The 16,394-nt window shown below is 34.5% G+C and overlaps 1 protein-coding gene across 2 annotated transcripts; it reads right to left on the reverse strand.

Annotated features, from left to right (window-relative positions):
* Positions 1 to 1,751: 1,751 nt before the first annotated feature.
* LOC8268279 (E3 ubiquitin-protein ligase PRT6) lies at positions 1,752 to 15,644 on the reverse strand. 2 transcript variants are annotated; one of them, XM_015727304.3, is made up of 19 exons: positions 15,202 to 15,644; positions 13,558 to 14,667; positions 10,769 to 11,964; positions 10,474 to 10,614; positions 9,994 to 10,237; positions 9,188 to 9,910; positions 8,697 to 8,888; positions 7,887 to 8,566; positions 7,274 to 7,325; positions 6,551 to 7,190; positions 5,804 to 6,012; positions 5,174 to 5,712; positions 4,982 to 5,086; positions 4,776 to 4,842; positions 4,610 to 4,687; positions 3,508 to 3,576; positions 3,107 to 3,213; positions 2,840 to 2,994; positions 1,752 to 2,155 (listed from the first exon to the last, which is right to left on the reverse strand). In XM_015727304.3, the coding sequence occupies exons 1-17, from the start codon at positions 15,271 to 15,273 to the stop codon at positions 3,139 to 3,141; spliced, it is 6,192 nt and encodes a 2,063-aa protein (XP_015582790.1). In that variant the 5' UTR covers positions 15,274 to 15,644; the 3' UTR covers positions 1,752 to 2,155; positions 2,840 to 2,994; positions 3,107 to 3,138. The 2 variants fall into 2 exon arrangements, with proteins under 2 accessions (XP_015582790.1, XP_015582791.1); XM_015727305.3 differs by having other exon boundaries at positions 1,752 to 2,172.
* Between the last annotated feature and the right edge of the window lie 750 nt (positions 15,645 to 16,394).

A 16,394-nucleotide genomic window follows, 5' to 3' on the forward strand; every position in this document is an offset into this window, starting at 1 on the left:
GACATGATACGCTACTATATAAGAGTATCTCTAATGCACTCTTTATATATGTCAAACTCTTTATTTTACAGAATTATATCATAAAATGACACTCTAATACACTCTTTATTCCTTAAATATAAATTAGAGAGCCAATGTGGCCCCATGTATATAAAGAGTTAAATTTTATTCTCTATTCTATATTTAATAAATGTACTACAAGTTTCTATGCATTTAATTTAGTTAATATTTGTAATTTTTATTTTTCTAATAGGAACAGTTAAAAAGAAAAAAAATAAAAGCATTAATGCTTATATAAATAAAAGAAAAACAAAGAATAAAATATAAAAAGTATTGAATTTAAATAAAATATTTCTCTTTATATTTAAATATTCTTTAAGATGCTTGCTTTTTATTATATAAATTATACATTTAAAATAAAAACCACCATTGAATATGCACTCAAACCGGATAGCTCTGTATTTAGGAGTGTCCGTGGGTAGGGTTGATCAGTTTAGAAGCTATAAATGCATTACCATAGTAGTCAGGTTGTACTTATCTAAAATTGAATCCAATATTTAAAATTAAAAATCAATAAATTTGGATTCATCGGATTCAGTTTTAAAAATCTAATCCAAAAATTAAATTCAAATTTATATAAAAATTAAAAGTCCTTACCAAGAAAAGTAACAAATAAAATCACATGTAATTATATAATTAGATTAGATGAATAGATATAGTTAAATAAAAAAAGCTTAAATTTTAATATTATTTTTTGGAGTCATTCTAATGTACCATAGATGTACGGTACTATATAAGTCTGTAAATATTGATATTTTTTTAATTCTCATAATTTATAAACATGATTAAATACTAGATTAGTTGATTATATATAGTACTTAATTATTATCAATTAAATAAATTATTTTTATTTATTATTAAAATTTAATTAGTGGTACTTGACAACTATAAGATTCAATTACAAAATTTGAACTCGTTTAAATAGTTAAAAATTATATCTGAATTCATTGGCAAGCTATATTAATTGAAGAGCATATAAAATAATAAATTATTTTAAATAATTTTAATTAATAGTTTATAATTAAAAAATAAATTTATAATAGTAGAATGCCACAGTAGCACTCTAGTAAAACTCTACTTTTTGATGAGAAAGTAAAATTAAATAACAATTTTAAGAATTTAAAGAGAAGATAATAATATAAAAATAAAATAATTATTGTTAAGAACTTTAAAATTATAAAGAAAAATATATATAATATTAAAATAACATAATTTTATATAAATCATGTATTATATATGAATTTTAATTTTTAATATTATATCAAATTAAATCAGATTCTACTATAATTTTTAAATTTAAAACTAAATTCAACTTACCTTTATTTAGTTTTAGATATTTACAAACCATCTCCAGACTAAATTAATTTTAATTTCTATCGGATTTATAGGTTATATTATTAATGGCCGTCATGGGATTTTATGGATTTGGTTGAACACCGCTATCTGTATTCTTAATGCCCATTGTGGGGTTTTCGCTGCTGCTGAGAAGTGAACATTCACGTGACTTCTTTTGGAAGTGGAAAAGACGAAAAAGATTTCTTCAGAAAATGGACAGCGCAAAGTGAACATTGACGACGTCGTTTACCTAAAGGTTCAGGGTGTCAGCTATTGATCGAACCATTTAGTAACTCTGTTGGAAAATTCTGATTCAAGTTCTGAGCTGCATGTTATCATTTCAAAAAGCTGCCAAGGAAAGAAAAAAGAAGCACAAACAACTATACACAGGCATTTACATAAATGTTATTGGATGTTGATCAGCAGCAATCCCCAATCCAACCTTTGCCATCACCGGGCGGATTACAAGATAATGAAAGAAGAGGATTAAGGGAAAAAAAAACTATTGAAAGGGGAGACGCCCTGTGTGATTACATTTTTCTACTGCTTGTTGATTTAGAAGAGAAGACTTTAGCTGTACAGTTCAGGCAGCAGGGGCACCATGAGTAGGCAGACTGGCAACTGAGGAAGAATACTGCTACCTAATGAACATGGCTGGATTACAAAAGGTCTTTCACTGCACTAATTGTACAAGCATGCAACACCAGAAGAGTCAGGGACATGGTTCTCTTTAACACATGGACAGGATAATCCAAAGCACCTGCAAATTTCCACCATCTACATATAATAGCGCAAATAAGAGACACTACAAAGGAAGGATAGTCCTGCCTCTCATCCACATGAAAAAAAGTAAATAAATAAGCAAGAGAATCAGAAAATAAAATCTTGTTTTCTAGTAAGAAATCACTCTTGCTGTACTAGAGCATTAAATAGAACTTCCTGCTTTGGAGCTAACATTTTTACTGATACCATAAAGCATTAAATAAAACGATTAGAAGCATTTAAGGACTAATGTATCCACTCTAATTTACTTGGATATCTTTTATGTGTTAAAATTCCCCCTTTCACTCGTCAAGTTTGCACTTCACAGATAATATCAGTTCTGAGCAGTTAGTGAATTACTTACCTTTTCTTATATAAAGATCATATCAGTTTCGAGCAGTTAATGCATTACTTACCTTTTCTTATATAAAGATCATGCAACATAAAAAGGATTCTTCACTCACATGCCAACTGTTACAGCATGCATATAGGATAAGGTTGCAACCCTAAATAGGAGTCCTCATATAATATTCTTATCATGTTTAGGAGTCTTCTTACTTGTGTATATATATTGTATATATATATATATATATATGTGTGTGTTATTAGTGTAAATAAAGTATTCGATTTTATTCCCTCAAATCTGTGATTACACCAACAAACTTGCAACCATTTAATTTACCTGCAAAACTTCAGAATGACCTGCTCATCCAACCTTAACATGTAACCCCTCAGTCAAAGACTCCCGACTAATTTGGCCCTGTTAAGCATGGACAATTTCACAATCTTGGAATTTGTGCAAATTTCTTCAATACTGATCTGAATAGAAATTATTCACTGCACAACACATCCAGACAAAATACTTAGCACAAAAAAAAATAAACCAAGAAAATTTGATGACAAAATTGTCAAATCATAAATAAGATGCATATAGAAGCTCAGAGATGACCTGCACAGCAACCTTGAAGAACACCTTCCAAGCTAGACCAAGAATAAAGATCCAATAGTAGTTTGTCCAAGAACTTTGGAGCTTCGATCAAGGCCGTGAGAAGCAACCTGACAAGCATAATCACTAAATCAATAAAATAGTATATGATTACTAAAAATAAAACATATCAACCACATTCCAAAGCACATGATTCCCCATGCATAGTTGTAAAGAATGTCTTAATCCTGTATTAGATACCCTCTCTTTTCACTTCTGAATAGTCCAATGGACAGATATAGCATGGCTACTCAGTCAGGTCATTCAAAGTCTATTATGCTTTCCAGCAGGTCTATCTCTAGCATGGCGGCCCTATAGGAGATGTTAGCAGGGAGAAACAATAGGGACGTCAGACATTTTCTCACCATGTATGTTAAAGCAGCGTACCGCTCTTCATTCAGGTATAGTGGCTTTCCTCTATGCATTTCAATATCCTGCAAAGTTTATTGCAAATCAAGCATTAAAGTTTCAGAAATATAACCAAATCAGAAACCTTAAAAGCACATGCATGTGTGTCTGTAGAATATGCCTCCAAACCGCTGCTCAACATTAAAAAGTAAGATTTGGTCCTATATATGTGAAAGGTCAAGTATAAGTAATAAAAAGCAAGAATCGCATGAACATAAGTAGGGAAGTCTTTTGAATCTTTTCTGATTGCAATTATCCATAAAATATTAAACAGCCAAAGAATTGAATGCACCTCTAATTTGACTCCACAGACATCTTACCACACAGAGCCTGCGTAGCATGGAAACAGAAATGCTATGGAAATGTGGATATGGATACAGGATAACCGTAGTTCTCAAAAATATGGGAGATAAGCGTGGGAAAAACAGGTAAACCTTGAAAATATAGGGCTATATTTTTGTAAATATTAATTTTATATACCAATTAGAAAACACTATAATTCAAGTAAATATGACCATGAATTAATATTGAACTATCAAATCATAGAGAGATATAGATTTAAGGATAATAAATAATGAAACGTTTAACTTCAATAGCATATAAAATAATAGCATTGATAATTTTTTTTTAATGACAAACGTTTTTCCAAACTAGAAACAATTTTAGAAAAATTACAAAATTGGCCCAAAGAGTTTTGGAAACTTCCATTAGAGTTTCCCAAACACTATTTCATAGGAGTCTCCATGCTTCATAGCACAGAGCTAATTCAAAGAGATCAAGACGTGCTAATACCAATGAACTTTCAGAACCTCAAAACAGAGAAAAGATTCGCGCATGAGAGCATTCACATTGAGAAAAAGAAAATGCTTCCAAATCTTTGCAGCTATCAAAATGGGGAGCATTGAAAGTTTAGTATCTCATGAGTAACAAAGTAAAAATGATGTTTCAGTAGCTGTCATTAGAAGGAGGGGTACAAAAGAAACCACCATATAACAATAGGAAGCAAAAGAAAGACTCCATAATTACACTGTTTAGCAAAGAGCAGAAAAACCAAACTACCTCTTCACCAAATGCATCCAAGTACGGAGATGGCCAGGGAGCCTGACGAGCACATCTTTGTAGCAGAATCGTTGTCCTCTGTAATGATAATGACTATCATCAGTCAAGGGGAAAAAAACAAAAAGGGGCAAACCACCAAACGTAAGATACAAGTATGGAACCGTACCTTGATCAACAGGAAAACACCGGTACCAGCACCACATGCCATTGCATGAGTTTGGCATCCACTTTCCCTTTGACAAGAAGCAACAAAATTATCGTAAAACTAAAAGGTAGGAGAATGTTGCTTAAGATATAAAGACGTCCAGAACACCTGCATGCTTTTTATGCACAAAATCTTAACAAATAAATTAGAATAAGCAAGAAAAAAACCTGCAGCATGGTTTCCAATGTGGGGAGCATAATCTACCACACAAGAGGCACAGAGCAGGCTCTTCAAAAACACACTTGCAGTCAGCACAACGCTGTTTTATATACCTGATCAAAACCTCATTCTTAAATGAACTACAATCTATATGAAGAAAAAAGACCTAAAATGTAGCCGAAAGAATATTTATTACAAACCTCTCAAGTAGATCCTGATATACATGAGGAAGCTGCATCAAACTGAATGGAACTGCAGTTGTGGAATGCAAAACATGCTGAAATCTGAAAACCTCATATTCATTGTGGAAGTGATGTAACCATTTCAAAACTGTAGATCGCACTTCTTGATCCTTGAGAACAACATTCAGTTGTGGGATCTTGAAAAACTTTTCAAGCTTTTGAACTTCATTGAGCTCAATGACATCAGCATCCATGAAATCCATTGAATCATCAATGGCAAGAGATGACCTATCCATTACATCATCCCTATTGCAGAATGGTTCTGAGGCAGAAGTGCTTAATAGTTTCCAGAGCAAGGCACACCTCCTCAAGTAAGGGAAGCTCAATTTACGAATTACTTCCATAGTATCTGAACTAAGATCAATATGATTTGAGACAAAATACTGCTGGATCCATTCAGATTCTTCCAAGACGTGGGAAATGTCAGTAATTAGGCAATCATGAAAACCTGGTTTCCTATTATTGTATTGATCTGGCCCATAAATAGCAAGTATGGCCTGCACACCAATGTATTCAATTCAGAATATAGATTGCAGTGGAATGTAAGATAATCAAGGTCAAGGTATAGATCAATCACAGCTATCATACCTGAGCAATAGAGACTAAATAGAAAATATGCACAAGAGATAACAAAGATTCCTCGCATGACAAAAATGGGTGCGGAAGACAAAAGAGAACCCACATCAATGATGAAAAAGCATCATGAATAAGAATGGGATCAGCTGCTTGGTTCCAAAATTGAATGTCAGGATATGGTAATTCTTTCTCAACCTGTTTCAAGATGGAAGACGCATCACCTGTACAGCAAAGCATTAAAGCCAACAGTAAGTATCATCTATACCTCACTTGCTAGGATAGTGTTTCATCAGCTCCATTACGTGAAGCGAAAAGAAAATTACAGAAAGGAAGAGAAGCAAATTATATTTTCTACGCCTATTCCAGAGTCTAACTCCGACCAGCCATAAGTGTTTCAGTACGTATAGTTCAAAAGAAAATTAGAGACAAAAGGAAGAGAAGCAAATGATATTTTCTACACCTATTCCATGAGTCTAACTCCAACCAGCTATAAGTGTTTCATCTCTGATACTAGTCTGTATAAAATAATTATGCAGGTAATCATGATTCTTTCTGCTCAGATAATTGATATTTGCATCTCATCCCCCCGATGCACAACAGAATGATTAACATTGTGTTTAAATAAAAAGTTCACAAACTAATGTCAATCAAAATACTAAAACTATAAACCAAACAATACTGTCAATTAGAAAAAAAATTTAAAAAAAGGAAAATCTTCAGCACTAATTGTACATTGAATGTGCAAAATTCACAACTAACCTTTGCGACCACAAGTTCTACTAGCATGATCCGCGGACACTCCTGAACAAATAGACTTTGCAAATAGCTGAATACCCCTAAATCTTTGAAGCACATGAAGAGAATTCTTACTTCTCAAACTATGCACGATCTTTAGCAACAACGCTAGAACAAATCCACTGGAAGATTGAAGTTCCTTGTATAATGCATCAAGACTATAGGTTGGAGTCATATGAATCCTGCCACTACGTGCGGCAATCTCCATTGAGACAAGGGAATATTTAAGTGTGTCCCACATAATCATGAATTGATTTGCCCTGGTGGATCTTGAGAACTTATCCTGTCTGCTTGGAAAATACATCTTAAAGAGCACTCTAGATATTGAATCAAGATCTTGCTTCATTCTTTCATTTCTTTGCAGGGGAAAGGTTTTCCATATATCTCCTTTCTGAATCATGTTTGCAGCAGATTGCAATAGAGACAAGGCTCGTGGCAGCCAAAGAGAATCACTTCCCTCACATGATGCGAATAAATGTCCTACAGCATCTGTTGAACTAACAGTTGAAATCATAGGCTCCTTCCAAACTCTCTGGAAATCCCCAGGCAATGAAGGCAAGATAGAATTGGACAGTCGACGACATACAGGGCAGAGAAATTCACCCTGGGAAGAAAGATTCTATGTGACAAAGCATAACATGAATGATTCAAAAAGTTGACATCCAAAAGAAACGATGATATGGGTACCTGATCTGGATCAACAATATGCCCTCCTTCAAAAACAAGTCTTCTGACAAATCTGTGTAAACAGCATTCAGAACATTAATTGAACTCAATTGAACTAATGACATTTTGTCAAAAACAGAAACAAGAGTAACAAAAAACAGCCATACGAAAACATAAGAATCCACTCCTTCACACTTCCAATGTCATAAGAGATCCAGGACCTCCTCTACCTTACCCAAAGTTAAGACAATTACAATATGCTTCCATGCAATGCCCTTGATATGGTTATACTAGGCTACCCAAAAGGGTTGTTCTGGGTTCGAGTTCAACGTAGAATCTGGAAAATGGAAAAACGGCAAAGCGAGAGTCGAACCTGACTCCAAGTTCAGGTGCCAGAAGTGGGCGCTTCAAAGCCACTTGGTCAATTGTGATAAACATAGTATATTTGGAAGTACAAGATGAATTTTTAAAATTCTATTTAAATTCAGCTTTTATCTCTATTAAATCTTTAACAATTGGACCATTGCATTATCTGATTCAATGATTAAATCGGGTAATACAAATCAACGCCAATAAGCAATTAAGAAGATGTGATACTGATACACTCTAAATTCTTCTTGCCAATTGCACTCACCTTTCCTTCAATGAAGACAAGTATCGATCAAGGCATCCCTGATGCACAGCATGTCCACAAGAAGATAGGTAAACTCCATCACAATCAGCTGGCCCAAATTTTTCATATGCCTGTAGAGTTGATTCTCTTTTTGCTATGTCATCAAGTGAATTTTCTGAAGATGAAGGGTGCTCTGTTATCTCTCTTGAAAAGGCAGCTATATATTTTCCGAGCAATACAGAACTAACACCCCTGTTGCTTTTTAGACCCCCTTCACCTGCTGAAATATCTACATCCTTAAGTCCACTACTGGAAAATATAGTATGATTATTTATTTCTTTCCTGATGGAAATGTAATAATCTCGTTCCAATGTCTCAAGGCTACATGCATTTCTATCATTCCCATCCTTCAATGGGCTAGGCACTTGAATGTTCCTCAATGATGGAGACTGAGCTCTGACAAATTCAAGAAAATTGATAATTTCCCCAGGTTGGGCATATTCAGCAAACTCATTAACTGCATTCTGAACCAACTGTGATAGCTGATCAGATGAATCCACTTCCAAACCACTTGAAGACAAGCTTATTCCAGCCTGCTCAATCACCTTAATTGTCATTAGAGAGACTTGTTCCTTTTCCCACCGTCGAGCTTGATTCCAAGATGGGGGACCTCTGTCAGTTAAGCTCAAAAGCCTTGATTTCTTGATCCAAAACAAATGAGAAATGTCAGTATGGATGTTGGAAATCACAAGACCCATAAACAATACAACAAAAAGAATTCACCAATGGAGCCAGAGTCCATGGACAAAAGACACTCAAGCACTTGCTTACCTGAAGAAGAATTAAGAAGGATACAGGGTTTTTGGAATTAGGATCGTGACAAAGGGAACAAACATCTTGCGCAGACTCTTCTAAATGCTGCTCATCATCAGTGTTGCTTTCTTCTAGTCCTGCTCTTAAATCATCCTCGTTGGTGGAATTAATACTTGACAAAAATTTGGATTGCTCGGCTTTCATTTTTGCCTGCATCAAGGACCAAGTAAGCTCAATAGACTACACATACAAGATTATCTTCACCTTGATTCGATATTTTACTCAAATCTTGAGAAAAAAAAAAGAGTTAGCCTTATCTATGCAAGAAATCATCCACGTTAAAAAATTTCTAAGAAGAAATGAACAGAAGAAAGAAATATGAGGAATATGTATACTTCTACACTGGAATACAAACTTATTATTTCCATTATTTGAGAGAAAAATTAAAATAAATAGATAAGAAAAGTCTTAAGAAGGAATTTTATGCAGAGAACGCAAGATAATCTCACTAATATAGCAGCTTGTCTCTCTCTCGCTTTAGCCTTGCGTTTCTCACTATCAGAAGCTGATCCCACAGAATGTGCATCGCTATGAGGACTTGGTTGTGATAGATGAATTACGACTTCAGGTGCAAGTTGTTGCAATTTGGTCCTGCATCCAGAATCTAACTCTGCAAACTTTTTCAATAAGCTTTCAATCAAAGAGGAAATATTACAACCATCTGATTCTGAAAAGTTGTCCAAGTTATCCCTCTTGTGCATTCTCATCAATGAGACAAGAAGTGAAAGCAAGCTCTGTTCACCAGCACCATAACTTATTCCCTCATGAATTTCTTCAACAGCAAAAGCAAGCATGGGAATGGAATCGCCACAGAAAAGAGACAAGTCCCCAGGTTCTCTCTGCTGCAAACAAATGTCTAAACCCAACGAGAGCAGGTGCAATGCCATTATGAGAATACCATCAGGCGCACGTGGTTCAGTCAATTTATCAGAGAAAACAGCATAAAATAACACAGCACGGATAATTTTTAAAACCATTTTACAATTGGCTATACTAGCTACACCCTTGAGAGGAGGATGAATCTTCATCCACCTCGGGAGCTGAGTGGTCAATGCTGAGACACTACAGTAGCGAATGTATCTTTCTTCTGCAACTTGCAAATCCCTAGAGTTCCAACGAGGGTGGTATAGATCCAGCTCTTTCCAGTACATCCAACGTAAAGAATACATTCCCTAGGATGCATATACAAGGACAATTAATCAAAAAAAACATCAACTCACCCACCATGAAAAAAATTCTAGGCCACAAATAAAACCTGATTGAAGCCAGATGGATTAGAATATACAGCAACTGTATCCAAAATTTCCTGAAGGCGGTCATACTTTGAGAGATCACGAGGCAAAGATTTCACTAACTGACTACGAGTAGCATCTCCAATGGATAACTTATGAATCAACTCTCTTTTCAAATTTTCATCAGGGGTTAGCCCTGAAAACCTCCTTTCTTGGATAATTTGTATAATAAGTGTGAGCATTTCCTGTACCAAAACTGGTTCATACCTGAAGAAAGCATTTCCCATGCCATAAATTCAATACAATTCAGAAGATATCAAAAAATTCAAAATTCCCTCAATCACACATGGCAATCTAAAACAAGGCATCCATGAAATAAATGTGAAGCAGGTAATAAAGCAACTGAAGGCAATTAAAGAGCACAGCACATGTTATCACATGTAGAACCCAGGTCGAAAACAACCACATGTATCAAATCAAGTTTAATGAGGAAATTTATATACTCGCTAGATTTCTCAAGGTGCAAAAAGGGGTAGTCTGATAGCCCAAAGCGTTCTAGAATTCTGTTGACATAAAGGTCAGCAGGAGCCAATGCAGCACAACATTGCAGAAGAAAAAGATCCAGTTCTAAACCCTGTTCAGACCTGCAAAGACAAGCCCAGCACAAAACATTAAACACCATACTTTCGTCTCGCCTCACATCTAAGACTTAACCTCCCAATCCTCCCTAAAGAAAAGAGAGAAGCATAAATCAAGAGAATTTTTCCTGACACTTAATCAAGTGAAGCATACACCCACCATCTTACTGAACGGTACCACTCAGAAGATAAAATGGCAGCATCACCATTCTTCCTCCACATTCCAGCATGAACCTCAGCACAAAACACTCTATTACGTAAAGGATGCTCCATGACAAATGCAGAAAACCCACGAGGGTGACAGCCACCAAGGACACGTCCAAAGAAATCATCATACATTGAAGATGATGAAGTATATGTGCCAGCACTAGTTGTACTACGCACCTCAGGATCACCATAACACCTTCTTAATGCTTTTTGTAAAAGCAAGGAGAGTAATCGGTGTAAAGGAATGTGAACAGATACATCCTGTGAACTAACATCATAAACTATATTTGGCCAATCAGATGAACTCAAAATACGGAACACCTCTGATTCTGTGGAACTGTTTCCTTCCATCAAACACTCATCAGATTTGGCAGTCTCTGGCTCACCAGAACCCATTATTTTGCAGTCCTGCCCTACACTTTTAGTATTCTCTACATCCATACTCATGCATAAACCACTATTTGCAGGTGGAAAGAAATTCCTACTCTGGTCTTCATTTGAACTGGTAAATCCACTAAAAATAGATTTGCCTTTTCTGAACTTGAGAAAAGTTTTCTTCAATGCTAAAATGTTGCTGTTGGAAGTGCTAGTATTTGCAGATGATAGAGCCCCAGATGCATGATCAACTCCTAGCCAATTATCAATGGCTCTCAAGCACTCGTACATTAACAAGGAAACAGATGAAGGAACTAAAGGATGATATATGGAATCTGATGCAACTTCAGCATCCTGATTGCTCCTCCCTAAAACACCACACACTGAGCTTTCCTGAGATAGCCTTCCTACTTTTGCATATCTCATGCCATCTTCCTCACTCATATTTTGTTTACTCATGCCAGAAAAAACATCATCATCAGTATCTTCACTAGTAGAAAATGCTCCATCCACCAAAAGAGAATGAATATTGGCAACAGAATGATCTAAAACAAAAAGCAAATTTATGTTTTCATTCTCCTCCTCGATGTGTAAGCCAATTTCTCTCCTTAGGGGACTCATTCCTTGCAAATAAGACAGAAGTCTCATCCATGTTCTCAAAATATCTCTCTGTTCGCGTGTTACATGTTTGGGCACAATAGCATGGCTCATAACAAATCGAATATCTTCAACAACGCGAATGGTGGTCTCATACAAATTACCCCACTTGGTAACCTGCAAAGAGACAATAGTCACCAAAATTTGCTACACGAAACAGGAAGAACAAGAAAAAGAGGGGAGATAACCAAATCTAAAAATATTCTAAAAGCTGATTGTCTTAATGACAATGTTATTGATAAACAATCTTATGAAGAAAGACTACTTTAATGTGTTTTATCAGTAAACTTCAATGGAAACACTTTCTTCATGGCAGACTTTTTCTTTCTGTTTTTTGCCAGTTCAAACAGAAACTGTTTACAAACTGATGCAACTTTCAAGAAGTTCCTCCATAAATAGCATAATCAAACAACACAAATAGGAAAGACCAAAACCAAAAATATCAATGTTATCCATTATTACTGATCAGCATGACTAGTTCTATCTAATGGGAACAGTCACATAATATGAAAAACGAAAAAAAATAATCTCCACAAATGTGACCGTGGGTGAAAAAGGGAGGCTGATGTAGGTAAACATGATCTAAAAACATTCTAAAAGCCGACTGTCTTAATGACAATGATTATTGATAAACAATCTTATAAAGAAAAACTACTTTAATGTGTTTTACCAATGAACTTCAATGGAAAACACTTTCTTCAATGGCAGCCTTTTCTTTCTGTTTATTGCCAGTTCAAATAGAAATCTTTTACAAACTTATGCAAATTTTCAAAAAAGTTCCTCCATAAATAGCATAGTCACAAATAGGAAAGATCAAAACCAAAAAAATGAAAAAGAAAAACAACAACATCCATTATTACTGATCAGCAGGACCAGTTCTATCTCATGTGAAGGGTGCACATAATAATGCAAAAGAATTGATTGTATCTCCACAAATATGAGCATGGGTGACAAAGGGAGGCTGATGTAGGTAAACATGTGGAGATGACAAAACAAAACCCAAACTTAATAGAGAAAGGCTTCTGGTAGAATTATAATAAAAGCAACACATGGATAATGAACAAATTCACTTGCTTGAGTTTGTTGTCATATATCTAAAGAAAAAAAAAAAGAAAGAAAGTGAAGAAAAAAGCTTCTCTGCATACATAATCCACCAATAAAATCCTTGTTAGTGATCCCTTGTTGTATAAAACTAATAGAACTCTAAAACACATTGGTTAGAACAGCTAAAGTTCTCGAGAAACCCAATTAAGCTGTAACAAAATTAAATCAATATACAAAAATGTCAGTTCAATATTCAATGTAATAAATAAAGAAAAAAAGAAAGCACCTTTCATCTTTGGAAAAAAATTGCCAATTTTAATGAGGGTAACCATGAGATAAAAAAAGGGCTGATATGTCAACTAAAAACCAGTTTGCAGCTTTTATTTGATGCAAAAAATGTCTTCTACATGGTACTATATTCCCTTAAGTATAGCCAAAGTCTAAGCCTAGGAAGCTTAAGGAAGTACCACAAGCAACATAAGAGAGATGCGCAAATTCTAGATAATGCATTTCTAACCCTACAGAATCTGTAGTTTAAACAAATCTATCCATGTCGTAAACAGCGCCAACTTAAAAAGTCCATAATGAAGACATGAGTAAAGCATATAGCCATATACAAAGAACTACCAGTGCACTCATAAAGTAAACAAAAAATGTACATGTTACCTGTAAACGATCATCTTCACCAGCACAATGAATGAATATATCTCCCAAGCATCCTAAAAGCATGGCTAATAGGTTCATCTCCTTCACAAGTCGTGGGGTTAAAGTGGGAACAGAGAGAATCTGCACGGAGAATGTAGATAGCAGTGGATACTTCTTGAGAGAACTGTCACCACCTTCTTTTAAAGCTTCATGTACAACCAATGGATAATAGCTTACAAATACTTTACCAAACTCATATTTGAAGATTGGTTCTCCCAGTAACTTGAGAAGCATCTCATTAAGTTTCCTTGCAACACCTTCACTTAAGAACCTCTCTGCCCTTACCAGAATCTCCAACAAACCAACCAATGAGATCACCTTCCTAGAAACAAAACTAAGCAAACTCTCACTGTGCTTGCAGAACTCGAGCAGCATCTCAACCACCACATATGTTAGCTCATTTGCGACCTTCTTGCACAGTACAACACGATCACTTGATCTTGGGTTTTCATGGCAGATGGTTTCTGCAGACACAAGCTTTTTTTTCCAACAAGAAAATAAAGCATCAAGGACAGGCCCTACAGAGTTTGCATACTCCTCTGGAAGGGGCTGTATCTGTTCAGCACCTTTGTGACTTGAACAGAAGCCCTCCCGTTTCCATGCTGTAACATCCCCACAATCACAACATCCTCCACCTGTATAAATAATAGAATAATCATGGTCCTTGTGGTTTCCATTCTGAAAACAAGGAACGCAAATAGCACATGTTGGATCATGTTCACATGTCCGACATCTATATGCTATATCATTATTTCCCCAAACAGCTCCACAAACACCACGGCCAGTGCTCATCTTGGACAGACTTTTCAAAGCAGTGGCTGGCTCACCCAAAAACATCAGCCACTGTAACCAAACCATGCATTCCCTGAAATAACGTTTCATTGTTGGGCTCTGCACTTTTTTCGATTCTGACTTGTTTTGCTGGAGAGCCTCCGCAACTTCCTCATCAAGAGGTAAAATAGAAGAAACTAACTCCGGTATCCATGATGGATTATCCATGAGAAAAGCAACTATACCAGGATAATAACGCCTTTGAAGATACTCCTCACCGATACCAAGCTGAACAAGCCTCTATTACAAAATTAAAGGATAAAAGGTGAAAATACCATTCAAGTAACAAATAAACCATCAATAATAATTCAGAAGCAGAATTTAAATCGTAACGAAATACAATCAGAAAACAACAGAAATAAAATGCAAACTGATCTAGCTTTGCCACATGATGTAATTACTTGCTTCAAAAACGTCAAACAACACACACACCAATTGATTCCTTCAAACCTTATCTGGAAAGTCTTAAAAAGCAAGAATTCAATTTGATTATGTTCCACTCAAGTCCTTCCAACTTAATAATAAAAAATATTAAAAAGAACAATTTGAAAGGACTCAAATCATGCCCAAAAATGACAAGAAGTTGCAAGAGTTCAACTTCGTCGAACTCGAGCACAGGATTTTGTTCCAAAGAAATTCTTACTGATTAAAACACACACACCGAGAACAAGTATTTGAATACTGAAATAAAAACACTAAAACAAAATAAAAAAGCGAAGCAGTTGAACCAAGCAAAAGCAAATACTTAAAAACAAAGAAAACAAAAAGGGTTACCCGCATGACTCGATCACGAGGCTTGATAGGGTTAATAGTTTCAGGGGGTGAATCAATATCCATATTATCCATATCAAGACGCCAAAAATGGGACACCCAATCTGAACAAAAGAACCTCAAACACTGTTTAAATCTACCCAGTTTCTCTCTCTTTCTAATTTTAACAAAAAAATAAAAAATAAAACCAGAGTCACATAATCATCACAGAGTCTTTCTTAAGCTTGAGGATTATCCAGCCTTGAGATTTGAATGTCAGTAGCGGGTTATGGTAGAATTAAACCTGACAAATTGAAATTAGGTATCTCATTTTCTCTCTTGGAGAAATTGTTTGATTGTCTTAGAAACGGTTGAGGTGCTATTATATATAACATAATATAATATAATCCGGAAGAATTTCGTGGATAAATAAAATAAATAGAAGCAAGTGCAATTAATTTGCATCTAAAGCATTTTTCTTTTTCCCTTTCTTTCGTATCAGTTTTTGTTTCTGTATTTTTATTTTTTTTTGGATTTTCTTTTTCTTTTTAAATTGCGGTCTGATTCTTTTTATTTTTATATATTTTTAATATTTTTATTTTTATCTTAAATTATATATTTTTTATTTTTTGTGTATATACAATAAATTTATTTTTAATTTATTATCTTTTTAAAATAATAATTTAAAAAATAATAAAATAACTCTTAAATAACTCTTAAATATATATATATTTTTTATTTAAAACAATGTATCACATCCAAAAGAAGAGGGAAAGAAAAAATAATTTATAGAAGAAAAAAGGGAATTGAAGAAAAAGGGAAAAAAATATTGAACCTATATATATATATATATATTTGTTTAAAATTTAAAATTTTTTGACATGTATATTTAATTTTGACACGTAAAATTTTTATTTTGACATGTATATTATTTCTTACACTTAAGATTTTAGGTTATATATAATTTTATAATTTTTTTCTATTAATTTATTGATTAATAAGTTTCATTCTTAATTAAACACTAATTCTAATAAAAAAATATCATATTTATTATATATTAATATTATATTAATTAATAATGTGACAATCTCGCCTGGAGAAGCAGTCCGACAAAGGCAGGAAATGGACGCCGGGGTAAATATAGGATGCTTGGACAAGGAGCGGCTTATAGGATGACAGCACTCTGAGATACTGGGGTACATGAATGAATCGAATTG

The sequence above is a fragment of the Ricinus communis genome, chromosome 10, assembly GCF_019578655.1.
Source record: "Ricinus communis isolate WT05 ecotype wild-type chromosome 10, ASM1957865v1, whole genome shotgun sequence".
NCBI lineage: Eukaryota > Viridiplantae > Streptophyta > Magnoliopsida > Malpighiales > Euphorbiaceae > Ricinus > Ricinus communis.

Coding starts and splice junctions, on each gene's coding strand:
- LOC8268279 (XM_015727304.3), bottom strand. CDS start 15,273: ATGGATAATATGGATATTGATTCACCCCCTGAAACTATTAACCCTATC. Junction 14,668..15,201: donor CTCGTGATCGAGTCATGCGG/GTAACCCTTTTT, acceptor ATTTTGTAATAG/AGGCTTGTTCAGCTTGGTAT. Junction 9,911..9,993: donor ATCCATCTGGCTTCAATCAG/GTTTTATTTGTG, acceptor TATGCATCCTAG/GGAATGTATTCTTTACGTTG.